The sequence below is a fragment of the Microcaecilia unicolor genome, chromosome 11 (genome assembly GCF_901765095.1).
Source record: "Microcaecilia unicolor chromosome 11, aMicUni1.1, whole genome shotgun sequence".
Classification (NCBI taxonomy): domain Eukaryota; kingdom Metazoa; phylum Chordata; class Amphibia; order Gymnophiona; family Siphonopidae; genus Microcaecilia; species Microcaecilia unicolor.
In genome coordinates, this window is record NC_044041.1 from 8206721 (window position 1) to 8226020 (window position 19300).

The 19300-nt window shown below is 42.9% G+C and overlaps 1 protein-coding gene across 1 annotated transcript in view; it reads left to right on the forward strand.

Moving 5' to 3' along the window:
- The window catches only part of LOC115479887 (mediator of RNA polymerase II transcription subunit 13-like), a 130286-nt gene that overhangs the window by 74551 nt on the left and 36435 nt on the right, over positions 1 to 19300 (forward strand). The window contains 3 exon segments of the mRNA XM_030218194.1: positions 761 to 1199; positions 14419 to 14638; positions 16025 to 16213. Of these exon segments, the coding sequence (XP_030074054.1) occupies positions 761 to 1199; positions 14419 to 14638; positions 16025 to 16213 (848 nt within the window).

The following is a 19300-nucleotide window of genomic DNA, read 5'->3' on the forward strand; positions in this document are numbered from 1 at the left end:
CTGAACTGGTGTTTTTAGATGTGATAGGTTAGGGAAAAATATAATCCTTCAAATAGTTGATCAAATAGTTCCTCAAAAAGAAATAGATCTAGACACAAATCTCTACTCAGTTATAGAATTCTCTCCTGGTCTCTTGGGTCCTAAGCAAGACGTCTGGATAAACATGGATATTATGACCTTGAAAAGGTGTTATTTGCTGTTTCTTTTTCTAAAGTACATCATCTATCAGCAGTTTTTCTTCTCATTTCCGATAGTTTTCAAAGACCATATGCAGCCACTATAAAATCATGTTATCTACTGTGGCTCCTCTTATTCCATCAGCGTAACCGCACAGTTCACCAGATCTCCCAATTTGGGTTTTTTTTTTCCCCAGTGGAGCTGAAGCAGTTGAACGCAAATGATTTTGTACAATGTAAACCTCTAAACTGGAGGAGCAGAGATGTGTCCATGTGCTTCTAGGTTATTCTTTATTGGTGTACAGGAAACTCTAGCCCTCCACTCTACTTTTTCTGTTGGTTTTCCAAATACCGTGGAGTTTATCAGAGGCATAGTTGAACTTTGTATGTCATCATTTCCCCAACAAAGAGACCTTTTTTATTTTCACTGATTCAGCATCTGTGGCACTAAAAAGCTTTCCAAGGATGAATAACATCATATACCCTCAAAATTAAAACAATTTCACATTTGCTTCTGGAGGACTATGTACGTTTTTGTAAATGCAAATTAATTTTCATATGTTATTACATATTTTCATATACAGCACCTTACTTGGCCACTCTGCAACTTGACAACAGCTTATTGATTCCACCAAAATACCAGACTCCAGCACCACCAAGCCAGGGACAGACCTCGGTGGGGAGCACTGGTCCCATACCTTCCAGTTCAGGATGCCTTCCAGGTCCTGGGACACTGCCAAACAGCAGTGCCTTTAATTCCACACCCAGCAGTGGGAGTACCAACCTTGCAACCAGCAACAGCTCTGGAACCTCCGTACCACCATCATCTTCATCCTCCACTCCCATCCTAAACCAGATGTGCAACAGCTCAACCACAGGGTTCAGCGGGAGCATGGGTCCCGGTCAGAACTCTGTCACTTCTGGCAACTCAGGGGACAGACTGCAAGGGAGCACCCCAGCCTCAGGAGGAGATGCCGAGTCTGGACAGAACACGTCACAACAGCAGCAAGAAGGACAAGAAGGGTAAGTTACTGACTGTGAAATACCATATGAATATTTAATTAATAGCGACTTACAAGTTGGTTTTAGGTACTTTGCCTGGACTGTGCTGGCAAAGCTGCTTCATAAACCTACAACACTTTTGAGGCCTGTTTTACATGCAGAAAAGGCCTTTTCTAAAATTGCATAATTGTATAGACATGCATGTGTCTGCGTTTATATTTATGTTGTGGATAAGCCATCATGGGAGCTTAGTTTGGGTGTGCAAAATGGTAGAAACTATTATAAAGAACAAAATTACTAAACATGTAGACAAACAAACATATTTTAATGGGACAGAGTCAACATGGATTTTGCTAAGGAATATCTTGCCTCATCAGTTTACTATATATTTTTTGAAAACTTGAATAAGCGTGTGAATAAAGGTGAGCCACTTGATATAGTGTATCTAGATTTTCAGAAAACGTTTGATAAGGTCCCTTATGTGAGACTCTTGAGATAATTAAAAAGCCATGGGGGTAGGTGGCAGTGTTCTATTGTGCATTAGGAACTGGTTAAAAGGCTGGCTCTCTAAATGGAGAACGGTGCATAGAGCAGTACCATAGGGGTCTGTACTGGAACTGGTGATTTTGAATATATTTATGAGTAAAGTGGTGTGGTAGCTGTGTTATTCCACTTGCAAAGGTAATAAATAGAAATAAATCAAAACAGAGAAAAGAAAATAAGATGATACCTTTTTTATTGGACTTCTGATCTGAAGAAGAAGGGTTACCTTCGAAAGCTAATCAAAAAAATGTTAGTCCAATAAAAAAAAGGTATTGTCTTATTTTTTTTCTGTGTTTTGATTTCTGTCTATTTATTAAAATATTCCTAAATGATCTGGAAATGGAAACGATGAATGAGGTAATCACATTTACTGATGACACAAAACTATTAAAAGTTGTTAAATTGCAGGAAGACCTTATGATACCGGAAGACTGGGCATCTAAATGGCAGATTAAATTTAATGTGAACAACTGCAAAATGATGCACATTGGAAAGAATAATCCAAATTATAGCTACATCATACTAGGTTCCACATTAGGAGTTATCGCCAAGGAAAAAGATCTAAGTGGTTTTATGGACAGTAATGTGATAATAGCATGCCCAGCCTGTCCTGATTCAGAAGGCCTTGCTGTTATCAGTAAGAATATGAGGCCACCAGACACCAAAGAGAATAGGAGGATAGCATTAATTCCTCCCCCTCCCCAGCCAAAACACTCTAAACTTTCATGCCATCTGCAAGCAACCATTGACACTTACCTCTGAATTGGGTCTAATCAGCCTGACACCCAATTAGGGCTGGTTTCCAGTGTCCCTTGTGTGGGCAAACCTACCCCTACCACCATGACCTTTGAAATGATGAGATCATAGGCAAGCCAAATGGGAGGACCCTGAACTTAAGGCAATGCCAGGCACACGGAAGCAAGATGATTCTCGCTAAACAGAATGACAAGACCTGAGATGAGAGAAGTTCACTTTCCCAGTCTGCCATTACCACAGACTGCAAGGTTCACATGTAGACCCAAGAAACCAATTGGCAAGGCTGACTCTCTGGAGATACAGGAGAAGGCCCCCATAACTGGGACCTAGCAAGAAATTGATTGATTCCACCCATAAGCTTCCATTGTACTGAAGCAGTTACCAGTTGCTTCCTCAAGTAGACACCATAAAGACACTGACAGATTTGTATCTCAAGCCTCCACTGATCTGGGATGACATGGACCTACTTCAGATAACACCAACAGAGATGGCCCACACCTGCCAAAAGCTGGGATGGTGCCACCATAACTCACGTACTCAGATAGGACTGATCTTTCTCAAGGATCAAAGAAGAAGAGGGGATAACCTGGGCACCCACTTAAAGCCTCTCTGTTTCTAGTGCTAAGGCTAAGCTGACAACTCTCTACAGATGGAGCAAGAATGCCCCTGGTGAGCTTATGAAACCTTGCTTCACCCAAGTTTTAGACCAGCTTTGAAAGATCCCCCCCCAACCGGAGTCTGCCTCTGATGGAAACTCACCAAGTCACTCCATGGAGGCCAGGACAGCCAACTGCTACCATCAACTCTGTGCCCATTACCAAGGAAGGAGTTCTAAAACTGACCTGAATAGGCCATTTTATTGAGCTGCCAAAAAAAAAAAAAATTGTCACCCTGAATTCCAGCATGTTACCCCGGGGCTTCCTAGAGGCTGGTTGGTCCCTTCATAATGCTACTTTTTTTTTTTTTGTTACATTTGTACCCTGCACTTTCCCACTCATGGCAGGCTCAATGCGGCTTACATGGGGCAATGGAGGGTTAAGTGACTTGCCCAGAGTCACAAGGAGCTGCCTGTGCCTGAAGTGGGAATCAAACTCAGTTCCTCAGGACCAAAGTCCACCACCCTAACCATTAGGCCACTCCTCCACTCACTTCAAACTTAGGGCTCAAACCCAAAAAGAAAACAAAACCTCACTCCTTCCTAACCTACAAGTGCTTCAAGACCAGACCCGTTCGCACACAAATGAGGCTGTAGCTAGCCATCACCACCTCAAGGGCAGCCATCCTGGGAAGGTTAGAGGCTCCAGCTCCCTCTATGGCAGCGTACAACACCTGTTCAAGACTCCTCTGCCTTTCAGGTCAGCCACCATAAACTCCTAGTCCTTCTGACACTATTGAGGGCCGTATGGGGAGAGGGAGGTCATGCAAGGTTTAGCAAAGTGCCCTTTCCAGTCAAAGTCTACATCAGCTGCCACTTATACAGCATCCACCTTATGGGAGGAGGGGGAAACACTCACTGAAAAGATGGGAGAAGAAACCTTAAAGCCTTAGAAGAGGAAGATACCCCTTCTTGGGACTTTCCTCTCTGTGAAGAGACAGGAAGCATTCTGGGGGGGGGGGGGTCTTTTTCCCCTACCAATGGCAGCAGGTAATCCATATATTCCACCCCCCCCCCCCCCCAGGTTGCTGACTAGAAACTGCAAGCGTAGCTGCTATGAAACCTGAAACAATTACCAGTAGTTAAGAGTGCTCACTAGCCGCTGGGCTGGGCAGGAAAAAGAAGACAGCAAGCAGGATCCCTGCAGCAACCTCTTTGCTCTAAATGCCCAGCCAGGGGCAAGCTCAGTTCCAACATAAGCATCCTATTTATATAAACTGTGCAAGAAACATGCACCCCACCAGTGCGAGCTGCAGGCCTTTCTGAGTGTCCTTCCTTGCATCTCGAGAGGCTTTCTCCTCCTTCCATGGATGGCACTGCCATAGCTCCTGAGGCACTCAACCGCTTGCCACATCTGAAAGAGCATGCGCTTCAATTTCCTCTCCCTGTCTCCGGCGCTTGCCACCAAACAACTGGGATCCTGCCAGGGTTTCCCCATCACTCCCAAGCCCAAACCATCCTTCCAAAGATTCAGCAAAGAGGAGGGAAAAGAAAAAGGAAGCATAGAGAAGTTGATTTCAGTGGGTCCTAAGGGGCCCCTAATCACCATCACCAGCCAAGGTTCTATGGGATCACACTGCCACCTATTATATGACTTGCTGGGATGGGACCCAGAGGTCGAAGTCCTGGACAGTGGGCTCTCTTCTGTCTTGGATAGAGTAAAGGTCCACAGACCAATCCCAAAGAGCCCATACCAAAACACTGAAGCTCGATATGAAGGCCTCAGACCTTAGTCTCCAGAGAACCGGGCCATATACGAGAATTCTGCTGCATAAGACCAAGCTGCAGCCATACACTGGAGGCAGAGATTGTTGGTGAGTTCTAGGGCTGCCCTACACTTTATACTTATACATAAGTACATAAGTAGTGCCATACTGGGAAAGACCAAGGTCCATCTAGCCCAGCATCCTGTCACCGACAGTGGCCAATCCAGGTCAAGGGCACCTGGCACGCTCCCCAAACGTAAAAACATTCCAGACAAGTTATACCTAAAAATGCGGAATTTTTCCAAGTCCATTTAATAGCGGTCTATGGACTTGTCCTTTAGGAACCTATCTAACCCCTTTTTAAACTCCGTCAAGCTAACCGCCCGTACCACGTTCTCCGGCAACGAATTCCAGAGTCTAATTACACGTTGGGTGAAGAAAAATTTTCTCCGATTCGTTTTAAATTTACCACACCGTAGCTTCAACTCATGCCCTCTAGTCCTAGTATTTTTGGATAGCGTGAACAGTCGCTTCACATCCACCCGATCCATTCCACTCATTATTTTATACACTTCTATCATATCTCCCCTCAGCCGTCTCTTCTCCAAGCTGAAAAGCCCTAGCCTTCTCAGCCTCTCTTCATAGGAAAGTCGTCCCATCCCCACTATCATTTTCGTCGCCCTTCGCTGTACCTTTTCCAATTCTACTATATCTTTTTTGAGATACGGAGACCAGTACTGAACACAATACTCCAGGTGCGGTCGCACCATGGAGCGATACAACGGCATTATAACATCCGCACACCTGGACTCCATACCCTTCCTAATAACACCCAACATTCTATTCGCTTTCCTAGCCGCAGCAGCACACTGAGCAGAAGGTTTCAGCGTATCATCGACGACGACACCCAGATCCCTTTCTTGATCCGTAACTCCTAACGCGGAACCTTGCAAGACGTAGCTATAATTCGGGTTCCTCTTACCCACATGCATCACTTTGCACTTGTCAACATTGAACTTCATCTGCCACTTGCACGCCCATTCTCCCAGTCTCGCAAGGTCCTCCTGTAATCGTTCACATTCCTCCTGCGACTTGACGACCCTGAATAATTTTGTGTCATCGGCGAATTTAATTACCTCACTAGTTATTCCCATCTCTAGGTCATTTATAAATACATTAAAAAGCAACGGACCCAGCACAGACCCCTGCGGGACCCCACTAACTACCCTCCTCCACTGAGAATACTGGCCACGCAATCCTACTCTCTGCTTCCTATCTTTCAACCAGTTCTTAATCCATAATAATACCCTACCTCCGATTCCATGACTCTGCAATTTCTTCAGGAGTCTTTCATGCGGCACTTTGTCAAACGCCTGCTGATGATATTACTGGAAATCAGTGTTCTCTGCCTCCCTCTGCTGGCTGGGGAGCATAATCTACTTTTCTGAGACTGCTGTAGTAGGATGATAAGGATTTGGGGTTTGCTATGACAATGGAATCAGGACTTTTTTGGTTTCTTATTCTTAATTACAAGGCATTAATTGTTACCAATATCGTGATACATTAAATATAAGGTGTACTGACAGCATAATAGAGGCATGTTCTATGCTCTATTTTAGAGCAGTAAACTTTATTGCTTTCCCTTTCCTATTCCTTGGTTCACTTGCTGGTGTAGTTAATTGTTTCTCTCACCATCTTCAGGACCTCGTATGTAGTGTTCTGCTAAAAAAGGCAGGATGAGTGACTGTTGAAGAATTTGGGCATGCATGGTCATGTCACACCTCTTTGCCTTGACTTCCAGTTGAGAAACGCTGTACTTTTAAAATGCTAGTATTGGCATTTAAAGTTTTTCAAGGAATGGTACCAAAATACGTTTCCAATAAGTTGCCGATCAGTGCTACTAAGCGACTCTTATGTTTTCAGAGTGAGAGGCATTTTCTTTTGCATTTGTTCTCCAGCTTACTCTTTTCGATGACCTGGCTGTGGAATAAGGTTCTTCTCTCTGTGAGATCCATTGATAACCTGTTGGGATTTCATACAGCTGTTAAAACTTATTTGTTAGTATTTTGATGAGTTGTAGTGGAATCAAGATGAGCTGGAATTGTTATTTAGTTTTATAGTAACTTCCCCCCCAGTATTCAGAGTTCAATAACCGGCCAGAACTGCTGTTGACCAGTTAAATAGCACTTAACCGGCTATCTCCTACTAAATATCCCTGGTTAGCAGCTAGCAGAGAGCCGGTATCGCCCGATATAGCTATCCACCGATTTTTAAAGCCAGTTTAACGACCATATTTGGCCATACGAAAACGTGGGTTATCTTTGGCCAGTTTAAAGATAACTGGCTAAGTCTGAATATCAAGTTAGCTGGTTATCTTTAAACTGGCCAAAAATAAACTAGATATTCAATGCCGGTCACCGGAAACGGCCTAGCATTGCATTTCCAGGCTCAGCCGGTCTAACTCCTGCAGTCTGAAATTCGGCTCCATGTCCTGTTTTTATGTTGTATTGTTTTAATATATTATGTATATAATGTTGTGACCTGTTATTGGGAGGACGGGCTAAATAATGGAATAAATATATAAATAAATTTGAAGAGTCAGTGAATAAATAAAGTATGACGAGACATTTAAATACCTGCAGACCTCTTTCAGCAGAAAGGAAGCTCTGGAACCAGAGGTCATAGGAAGAGGGTGAAATATGTCTTTAAAGAATTAGTGGTAGACGCATAGGACAGCTTCCCAGAGGTGGGATAAGGACAGTATTCGAATTCAAGAAAGGATGGACAAGCACAGATCACTCAGGGGGAGGAGGGGATTGTAGCGATCTGAGCACTTATGGATGGGTAGGCCAGACAGGCCTCGTTGTCTGTTTCTGTTACCATTTTCCATGGTTTAGTTGGTTAAACTCTTTCTGCAATACAGATCCTTTCCTGATAGGACCATTTTAACTTTTTGAAATCTACGAGTAGGGTTTGATTTGCTGGTATTAACATACATTTTAACAACTGCTACATGTACTGGTCTTGTAACATTTTAGACAAGTTAAAATAGTTTTGAGCAAATGTTTGGCACAGTATAGATCAAATACTGCTGTGCCAACACATCCAAAGTACCGATATTTATCCAAACTATTTCTCATTGTCAAAACCATCAACCAACTCCCTTAATAGCTTGAAACTTCCTGCAGTCGTATTGAGCTCTATAATTTTCCTGTGATGGTTGGTGTTAGTGCTGTTGCTTAATTTTGCCATCAGGGGGCGCAGTGTGAACAGGGAAAAATTACCAGAAAAGTAAATACAGGTTACATTGAATGCTGCTGTAGTACCCTTTGCTTTCAAACAGATGGATTTGGGGGAGGGGGATGGGGGACACGGGAGCCGATGTAATTGCTAAGATATGAAATATATAAAAACAAGGGGTTGAATAGCAAACGTTACAAACTTGTAGGCAGTAGAACCAATCGTCAAGGCTTCAACCCTAGGTCCTCTCTCTCTCTGCATCTCTTATCCTCAGAAGTCAAGTCATTCATCGTATTATAATCATGGCACTGACATGCACATGATTTTCAGAGCTTTTGGTTTTGCCCTGAGAAATGGGGTTGTTAACTCACAAAAGCTAGTCTCGTGCATTATAAAACGTATATTTAGGGGTGGGTTTTCTTTTGGGGGTTTTTGTCATATTGACCTTTTGATTCCAGAGCTTTCTGAATAATTCTTTCTGATCTTTTTAAACACGTGCTGCAGTTTGTTTTCCACAGTAAATGTCAGGCATCTTTTTACTTCGGCAGCTGCTATTTCAGCTTTTTTTTTGTACAGAACGTTTTCAGTTTGCTTTTACTTTTCCCCTTAGGAGTAGCCTAATGGTTAGTGCTTGGATCCTGGTGCCCTGGGTTCAGTTCCCACTGCAGTTCCTTAGATTGTGAACTATCTAAAGTTAGATTGTGAGTCCTGTAGGGACAGAGATATTACCTGCATATAATGTGTACAGTGCTTTGTACATCTAGTAGTTCTATGGAAATCATTAATAGTAGTAGGGAGTACAAGGCCGTTAGGTAAATCAGACCATTGCCTAGAATGTCTGCATTTGAAGATCATCTAAAGCACTGCCATCATCCCTAAATTCAAAGCACTGCTGCCAGGTCCAGCATTGAGCGCTCCCTGGTGCACTTCCCCAGACATTCCCCATGGCTGCGTCCCTACCACGAAGACCCACCTACGGCTATGAGCAACTTATCAGGCCAGGAGCTGTCAAAACTATCCTCCTCCTCCCCCAGCCTCCTTGCCTGAATGCCTCCTGCTCTCATTGCAGTCGGTTATAGATGTCCCCCACTCCAAAGGTTTATGTTTTTTAACCTTTTCCAAGCGTCTGCCATTGTGAGGGTTGGCTTCTTTAAAGGGACGGTAATCCACCAAAAATCTATTCTCTGTCTGGTTAATATTCAGAAGGCAGTTATTCAGTAGCAGCTCCTATCGGCAGCGCTGAATATTTGAGAGTGGAGTGAGGTCCCCGGGTACTGCCACTATTCATTGAGTTGCTATCCAGATACTGCTGCTTGAGGAAGCCTAAGGACAGGCCTAAAGCCCAAAATATAGGTCCTGATTTCCCGGCTTATGCTGAGCATCGTGATATTATTATGTCAGGAACCAGTGTGGTCAGACTCGTCTTTTCAATATATGGAGAGAGATTTTGTAGCTGCCGTAGGTAAAGACAATTTTTAAAGGTTGTTTGAATTTGTGGGATTAGAGTGAGTAATTCCTGACTTGTGATTTTACGGGTTGTTCATACTTCCCAAAAGTCAGGTATTTGTCCACTTTTGTTAGGTACCAAAAAATCTCTGTTTTGCTTGGGTTCAGGCAGAGTTTGTTGCTGTTTGCCCATTGCTGAGTTGCGGTTAGGCAGGCAGTCAGTTTACTCAGAGCTCTGGGTAGATCTGGTTGAGTGGGCATGAGTAGTTAGTTGCATATCATCGGCATAGATGTAGAATTTGGTGTCCATTGACCGAAGCAGCTCAGCCAGAGGCTTGAGGTAGATATTAAATAAAATGGGAGAGATTATGGATCCCTGTGGCATCCCACAGTCCAGTACCCAAGGTAATGATGTGCTGTTGCTGAACAGAACTGATTGTTGTCTGTCTGACAAATAGGATTTGAAGCAAGTAAATACTGTTTCTACCAGTCTTGTAAGCATGATGTTATGATCCACAGTGAGAAATCCAGCAACACTGGTATTGAGGCAGATCCCCTGTCACGGTTTCTGTGCAGATCATCAAGAAGGGACATAAGAACTTTCTCTATTCCGTACCCAGTTGACATGGGTCTAGCCAGTTACTTTCAATTAACCAGTCATTGAGTTGAGTGCAGACGCTCTGTTCTCTAAGTTTGGCTAGGAAAGGAATGTTAGAGACTCCAACCCCCATGCCTCTCATAGTAATTCTGTAAGAATTGGACTCATACTTTTAAATATTACATTTTCCCTCCTTATGTAGATACATATGTCTGAGTGTGCATTAGAAGTTTGCTGTGTTAAAGTGGCTGCCACTATGTTGCTTTATGAAGTCTTTCCTGTCGTTTTCTTAGCCCAGGTATGATTTCAGTTGCTAATGCTAATTGGGACTCTTTTAGACATCTGTAAGCTGACTGGAGATAGCCTGTGCTCTGTACACACTCAGGCCTTATGTGAACCTGGAGGAGCTTCATTGCCCCCCCCCCCCCCCCCCCCCCCCGATCTGGGTTCATAAGCACAGATTTGAGGGCAATTTAGCAGTCAGACACAAATTACTTGCAGCTTTACTCAATAAATACTGTCCTCCACCCCCACCCCCCCACACCATTAATCCTACCTGCTTAGTGTCTTGTCACTGTTTTTTCACTTAAAGAAATAATAAAGAATTCTTCTGCAGCACAAATCCCTATGTGATGTTTATTCAGTATAACTGTCACTGGCTTCTCTAAAATCTTTGAGCAGACAAACAATAGCGCAAGAATCAACATTAAATTATTTGCCTGCTGCAGCCACCCCCACCCTTGAGATCTGCAGGGATGTCCCTTATACCTCAACATAGTCTCCTCCTCCTTTGCTCTAGCTTCTCTCAGTGACTCTGGGTCAAATCATCAGTCAATGAGATTGTTCTTTTCCTGTGATGATATGTTTCCTGTAAATGTTGCTAGATGCGTCCTTTTTCTAGTTCAAAGTTATTTTGAATCTACTTTCGTTGAAATGCTAACAAAAATAAAGAAATAAAAAAAATGTATGGCAGGTCTAAATTCATAGCTTCGATGCCGAATATAGATAGTTTTTGTCTGATTCTGCTGACTGTTCAGTTGGGCTTTGCCTGTTATTTGAGCTGTCTGAGAGTCTGATGCTGTCTCTGTAGCTGACCCCACTGGTTTAATGCAGAATGTCTCTGTTAGTTGTCAGTCTTGTTAGATTATACGTTTCAAGAAACTGGAACTGGCTACTGTATATTTGTCTGTAAAGAATTGCGTTTGTTTGGAAGTGCACCACCCCAGAGATAAGTTTCTCCAAACCTCCACCACAAATTACTATCTCTGCCACCCCAAATCTTAGCAGTCACTGTCACCATACCCCTTGGTTTCAGCAAACACTTTTTCCAACAATCCTACCTATCCCCTCCTCTCCTCATTCCCAACAGTCATTCTCGCCAGTCCCTCCCCAGGTCTCTGCAGTCAATTTTTCAATCCTCCCCTTGCCTCATCAACGAAAGCTGCCTTTTACCTCTAAGAGCCCCTTCCCCAACCCCACAATCCCACAAACATGACCTACAAAAGATAGGGCTTTGTTTATTTGTGGCCAAAAGTTGCTCCAGTGTCCTTCCCCTGTGACCACTCCACTCTAGACCAGCTCTTGGCAGCTCATGCCTCCTCATTCCTACACATCTAATGCCCAAGCATTGCCAACACTCACATGGATATACCACCTCCCGTGACAGAGCTGCACTCCATACTGCCATTATTCTTTTTAGATTAATGGAAATTAGAAGTATACAAGAGGGGTAGAGAAATCTCTGTCTGTCTGTCTGGGAGCAAAATTACTCTCTGAAAAGGTAGCAGAATGGGAAGAAATTTCGGTGTGGGAAACAGCAGTAAAAGTAATCATTGAAAGAGGAAGAACTGCTGACAGAAGGATGAGGTGAAGAGGGTGACTGGGAATGGCAGAACTGGAGAGAGAAGGAGTGGGACATGGTGTGGAGAAGCAAGGATGGAAGGGTAGAGGTAGAGCTGAAGGAGACCTGAAGAAGGATGGAAGGGTAGAGGTAGAGCTGAAGGAGACCTGAAGAATGAGGGAAGTATGGAGAGGTAGAGACTTGCAGGCTCATTTTTGAAAGAGATAGACGTCCAAAAAGTGACTTGTCAGCATTTGGATGTCCATCTCACAGAAACGCCCAAATCGGTATAATTGAAACCATATTTTGGACGTCTTTCTCCGAAGTCCGTCAGAAGGATGTCCAAATCTCAAGGGGGCGTGCCAGGGGCGTGTTCAAGGCGGGACTTGGGCATTCCTAAGACTTGGACATTCCTAAGACTTGGACGTCTTTCAGCCAAAATGGAACAAAGCAAAAACATCCAGGACTAAAACTTAAGATGTTTTGAGCTAGACCTGTTTTTATAACAAATAAGGCGCACAAAGGTGTCCCAAATGACCACTGGAGGGAATCAGGGATGACCTCCCCTTACTCCCCCAGCGGTCACTAACCCTCCCACCCCCAAAAAGTGTGTTGAAGAACATTACCTGCCAGCCTCAGATGTCATACTCAGGTCCACTACAGCAGCATGCAGGTCCCTGGAGTAGTTTAGTAGTAGGTGCAGTGCACTTCAGACAGGTAGACCCAGGCCCATACCCCCACTACCTGTTACACTTGTGGAGGAAACAGCGAGCCCTCCAAAACTCACCAGAAACCCACTGTACCCACATATAGGTGCCCCATTCACCCGTAAGGGCTATGGTAGTGGTGTACAGTTGGGGGTAGTGGGTTCTGGGGGGCTTAGCTCACAAGGTAAGGGAGCAATGGTCAGATGTGTACCTGGGAGCATTTTATAAAGTCCACTGCAGTGCCCCCTAGGGTGCCCTGTTGCTGTCCTGGCATGTCAGGTGAACCAGTCTACTAAAAATGCTGGCTCCTCCTACGACCCAATGGCTTGAATTTGGACGTGTTTTTTTTTTTTTTTTTCAAAAATGGCCAAAAAACAAAGACGTCCAAATCACAGGATGTCCGTAATATTTTCGAACACAAAAGATAGACGTCCATCTTTTTCGAAAATGACCTTCTTCCCTGTTCAGAATTTGGACGTTTTTGTAAAACATCTAAATTCTGATTTAGATGTTTCTTTCGAAAATGCCCCTCTTGGTGTGGGGAGCAGAGAAGCAAGAGGTGTTTGTGAGCGACAGGAGAGAGGGAAAAGAAAATTGAAGAGTTCAGGTGGGATAAAGAAAAACATAAAGAAAAGAAAAAAATAAAATAAATGGAATCTAGGAGTGACAAGGAAAAGGAAGATGATGACGGGGTAGAAAAATCTATGCTGAGAGAATACAGTGGATAACAAGAAGAAAACAGAAGTCAGAGGGGAGAGGAAATGTAGACAAAGAAAAAAATACATTAGTAAGGAAAAGCTAGATAAATGAAAATAAATGAGGAATACCAGAGAAATGCGTAGGTAAATATTTAATTGGATCAGCCTCCTGCAGCTACAAATGGTTGAGGTGGTTGTAGTGAGCCTGGGATGAAGGAATGGAGTTGAGAGAGTGGTAGTGTGTGTATGAGGTGGGGGGAGAGAAAGATAATTGATGCCATTCTGAGGGGAGGAGGGAAGTTCACCTTTTCCCCTTACCACTAATCTGATTTTTCTACCCCTTGCTCCCCCCAGAAAGGCAAACTGTGCCTCTAATCTTGGACTCTAAATCTAGCCACTAGGTGTCAGCCTAGTGTTAGCCATCTCCTACCAGGGGTTGTGAATGCTTTTTCTGCAGCATCCCCATCAACTTTGAAAATAGAGTACAAAACATTCCTGGGAAATGTTTTAAAATTGAAAACTGAAAATATAGTGTGTTTCTTATTCTGCATTGACTTGATGAAGGGAGCTTAGCACTTAGAAGCTAGTCTCAAATGTATTGACAACTTAGTCCTAAGTAAACTAATAACAACCAAAGAGATTTTTGAGAAAAAACCATGTAGATGATCAGTCAGTCAGAGGCATGACTTGTAGCAAAATTTAGATCTACCTTCTATTGAGGTTTCTTTGTGCAAGGCCAAAAAAATTACAGATGCAAATGTAATTCCTTCTCTAGGACTTTACAAATCCTTGCTTTTCTCCTTTTCCTGCAGCTCTGTGATTTTACCCGCCTGTCTGAGTCAGACCCCTAGTTCTCATGTGAATCTTCCGGTGCTGTAAACAATCTTTATTTTTGATGTTAAACCAGCAGATGTTTGTTTTTAAATGCGTAAAGAGGTGAAACTGTGTTCTATACGTAAGGTGGTCTTCACCCTTCCAGAAAAATAATTTTATATATATATTTGATTTTGCAAGTGTTTCTGCTGCTAATAACAATCATTCATACTTTTAGTGCAACAGAGAGAGAGAAAATTGGGACCCCTACAGAGCCCGAGTCTGCAGATAGCAATGCCTACCCTCCAGCTGTTGTGATCTATGTGGTGGATCCATTCACTTATACTGCAGAGGAGGACTCACCGTCGGCCAACTTCTGGCTCTTGAGCTTGATGCGATGCTACACAGATATGCTGGACAGTTTACCTGAGCACATGAGGAATTCCTTCATTCTGCAGGTAGGCATTATTGCTCCTACTCAACCCCTTCTTCCTTTTCCCTGTTTCTTGCTTTCTCCTATCATAAGTACATAAGTATTGCCATGCTGGGACAGACCAAAGGTCCATCAAGCCAAGCATCCTTTTTCCAACAGTGGCCAATCCAGGTCACAAATACCTGGCAAGATCCCAAAAAAGTACAAAACATTTTATACTGCTTATCCCAGAAATAGTGGATTTTCCCCAAGTCCAATTTAATAATGGTCTATGGACTTTACCTTTAGGAAGCCGTCCAAAACTTTCTGCTAAGCCTTTACCACATTCTCTGGCAACGAATTCCAGAGTTTAATTACATGTTGAGTGAAGAAATCTTTTCTCCGATTCGTTTTAAATTTACTACTTTGTAGCTTCAACGCATGCCCCCTAGTCCTAGTATTTTTGGCAAGCGTAAACAGATGCTTCACGTCTACCCATTGAACTCCATCTGTCTCTAACTCATTGCGTAGAACATAAAAACATAAGAGCAGCCATACTGGGTCAGACCAATGGTCCATCTAGCCCAGTATCCTGTTTTCCAAACAGTGGCGAAGCCAGGTCAGGTCACAAGTACCTGGCAGAAACCCAAATCGTGGCAACATTCCATGTAGAACCCCAAAGAATAGCAAAATTCTGGAATCCTAAAGAGTGACAAGATTCCATGCAGAATCTCAAAGAGTAGCAACATTCCATGTAGAACCCCAAAGAATAGCAAGATTCTGGAATCCTAAAGAGTAACAACATTCCATGTAGAACCCCAAAGAATAGCAAGGTTCTGGAATCCTAGAGTGACAAGATTCCATGCAGAATCTCAAAGAGTAGCAACATTCCATACTACAAATCCCAGGACAAGCAGTTGCTTCCCATGTCTGTCTCAATAACAGACTATGGACTTTTCCTCCAGGAATTTGTTCAAAGCTTTTTTAGTCCCAGATACTCTTAACTGCTTTTACCACATCCTCCGGCAAAGAGTTCCAGAGCCCAACCACTCGTTCAGTGAAAAAATATTTCCATAATATTTGTTTTAAAATACCCTTTTAAAATATTTGTTTTAAAAGTATTTCCATGTAACATTAAGTCTCTCTTCTACTTCCTATAATTTTTCAGTACTATGAGCATTAATCCAGTGTAAATAAATAGCACATCAAAGCAAGGGTTGGACCTAATGTGGTTCAGATCCTAAATACTAGCTTCTATCTAGCAATTGGACTTAGGGATGGTGCCTGCTGTACTGTGATGTTCCAAAACAAATACAGCACCCTTTCACATTGCCTTTCCCTGTGTCACTTTTGTTTATTGGAGACAGATGATACTGGCGCAGTGTGGAAGCCATCTCTCGGCTCATAACTCTGTTGAAATCTCCCCTTACAGATTGTGCCTTGCCAGTATATGCTGCAGACCATGAAGGATGAGCAGGTCTTCTACATCCAGCACCTGAAGTCCTTGGCGTTCTCGGTGTACTGCCAGTGCAGGCGGCCTCTGCCCACGCAGATCCACATTAAGTCTCTCACTGGTTTTGGACCTGCTGCCAGCATCGAAGTCACACTGAAAAACCCAGAGGTTAGTGCTAGTGTGGAGAACGTTCCAGGCCTGGTCTGTAGTTTCACAAAAAAACGAACATGGAGAGAGAAGATAGGGAGACTGGGAAGTGTTTATGTATACTGTTGGAAGGCTACAGTGTCATGGCCAAAGAATAAGAAGTGGAAACTCGATCATGCTCTTCGAAAACAGACTCAGGACACCCAGTGTAAAACTAAAGCTGTTTATTTGAAATAACTTGACACGGTACCATGTTTCAGCACATCTGTGCCTGCCTCTGGAGTCTTGATGCGTTTCCTTGACTATCACATCTATCCTTGCTTATGAAATAAAAATAGGCTGGTTTTTAGAAAGACCGTTGATGAAAAAAATCCCACTCTTGGGACTTTTGTGTTCTTTCCACTTTCTGTGGTATTGTTTTGCTACAGTGACAGACGGAGTTTAACATCTTAAACTATACTGCACTGATATAGAGTGAAGATGGATGGATATGTATAAGGGATTTCTCGCTGTCTTACTGGTCCTTGACACACCTGAAAAGCTACTGAAATATGAAACAAAAAACTAAATGCTGATTTGTCCCAGGAAAACAAAGTTTGGGGATAGGGAACGATGTAATGCTATTTAGGAAATCCATAGAAAGCTTGACGTAGTAACTAGTTTCTGATCCAGGAAGCCACATTACTTTCAGGTTTTGTATTGTAGTATAGACCTGCAGTGGACTGGCCATTTTCTGGAAGGGCATTTTGCAAAAGTGAGAGTGCAGGGGTCCTCTTTGTGTCCCCGTCCTTTTACTTGATATTTTTATAAATCCATGATGAGAGGTTTGGAGAGTAAGAGAACATATGTAGAATTGTTCCTTCAGAGGGGACCTGAAAGGAAGAAAGGATGACAGGATTAGCTCATAGTGATAGGGGATGTGATTTGATATACCGCCTTTCTGTGGTTACAGTCAAAGCAGTTTACATGTTATATACAGGTGCCTATTTTCTACCTGGGGCAATGGAGCGTTAAGTGACTTGCTGAGAGTCACAAGGAGCTGCAGTGGGAATCAGTCCCAGTTCCCCAGATTCTCAGGCCACTGCACTAACCATTAGGCTATTCTTCCACTCCATTGGATCTAAAAAAAAATGAATTGGTCTTAAATGTGGAGAGAGCAGAGATGCTGTTGGTAGGGACCAAGGAGATGATATGCCTGAGATTTGGCAGGTAGTGAACAACCTGTTTGCCACAGTGAAGAATTTGGGGTAAAATCTAATGAGAACTGAGATTTAGATGGCCATATTTCTCAGCCATGTCCATGTGTGTGCTTACAGGTTAAGATTAGTCAGGAGGTTATGTTCTTGCCTGGACATAAAGAGGGTAATTTTAGACAGGGCAGCTACTGAGACGAAAATTTATAAAGACAAGTCTTTATAAAATATTATTGTACCTTTCCAGTGCAGAAATTTACACCTGAAAATGGCAAGGACAGAGCAAGAACAAGTATGCGTACAGTGTGTTACGTGGCAGTATGCCATATGCAATAAGTTTATCTTGTTGGGTAGACTGGATGGACCATGCAGGCCTTTATCTGCTTATGTAGATTAGCATATTTTATGATCTACGTGTGTACTTGCAAACTCCACCCCTTACATACCAACTAGCAAAGAATGTGCTATTATGTCATGCCAAGTACTTTTATACCAGCTGGTATTTTATAAGAAGACGTGTACACATGAAAATGACTTGGTAAAATTACTTTTTGTCTTACATAAAACCCAGTTTCCCGTGAGAAATAGTGCCAGAGGTTATTCACGTAAAAGTACACACAGCCTGGCTTGGCCTATGAGGAAGGCAATCGAAGTCCAGCTCTCCTCCTTTTATGCTGTTTGACCCTTCTTTCCCTGCCCCTTTTCCTTCTGCTCTGTGTGATTGGTGCGGTGTCCTATAGATCTTGTACGTTCTTTCTTTTCCATTTATTGTTTTTTTTTTTTTTATATATTTGGTCTGTACACCGCTCTACTCTGTTGTCCAGATAGAGCAGTATAGTAAGTTCAATAAAACTATAAACATTACTACGAAGGAGCATACTTTGACGCAGCCTGCGTGTAGGCATGTTTGACTTAGTATGGGTGGAATGTGAGCAAAGGGGTGATGTAAATGCAGCTGCGGTTCATACCAGCGCATGCCTAGTGTATTATAAAGATAAATAGGGTGAAAAAAGGGCAACTTCCTGCCCTGTTATAAAATTTTATTTTTGTTACATTTGTACCCCGCACTTTTCCCCACTCATGGCAGGCTCAATGCAGCAGGCAATGGAGGGTTAAGCGACTTGCCCAGAGTCACAAGGAGCTGCCTGGTCCGGGAATCGAACTCAGTTCCTCAGGACCAAAGTCCACCACCCTAACCACTAGGCCACTCAGAATGACCCTCAGAATCATTTAGAACAGTGGTTCGTTCTCTAGTAAACTCCCAGTTCGACTTCTACACTGGTCTGTGGTGGAGGGAGGGGGACTGCCTCAAAATGCAGCCATAGATTGCAGGTGATCCAAAATGCTGGAGAACGATGATACACATAGTGCTTCCAGGTGGGCGCCATCTATGCATTTGTTACAGGACTTGCACTGGGTTCACCTAAAATAGGAAGAATACCAAAAATCCCTTCTTTTTAAAATTACATGCCTTGAGTGTTATAGGGCCCAGTTATCTAGGGGGAAAAACTGGGCAGTATCAACCTAGGTGAAATTTAAGATTGAGTCAGTATTGCCTGGTACAAACCCTCTCATTTAGAGAGGTGAGGAAGGTAAGAATCCAGCTGGAGATATTGTCAGTGGTGGGCCCTGACATGTGTAATTCCCTCCAAGTAGAATTGAGATTGGAACACCTAAAGTTTATAAAGAAAGAAAGTAAAGGTTTTCTTTTGCCCAGTAGAAGAATAAACGTATGGAAACCATTTGCTGCATGAAGATCATGGGGAGGGTATTGTTTGCATTGTATTTTATCATTTGTAATGTGCTATTGATTGCAAAAAAACATTATCTCAGAATAGTAATGCAGTATAGAACTAATGTAGATAAATGCATCATTAATTAATTGTTGACTATTTAAACTGTTTTCCCCTATACA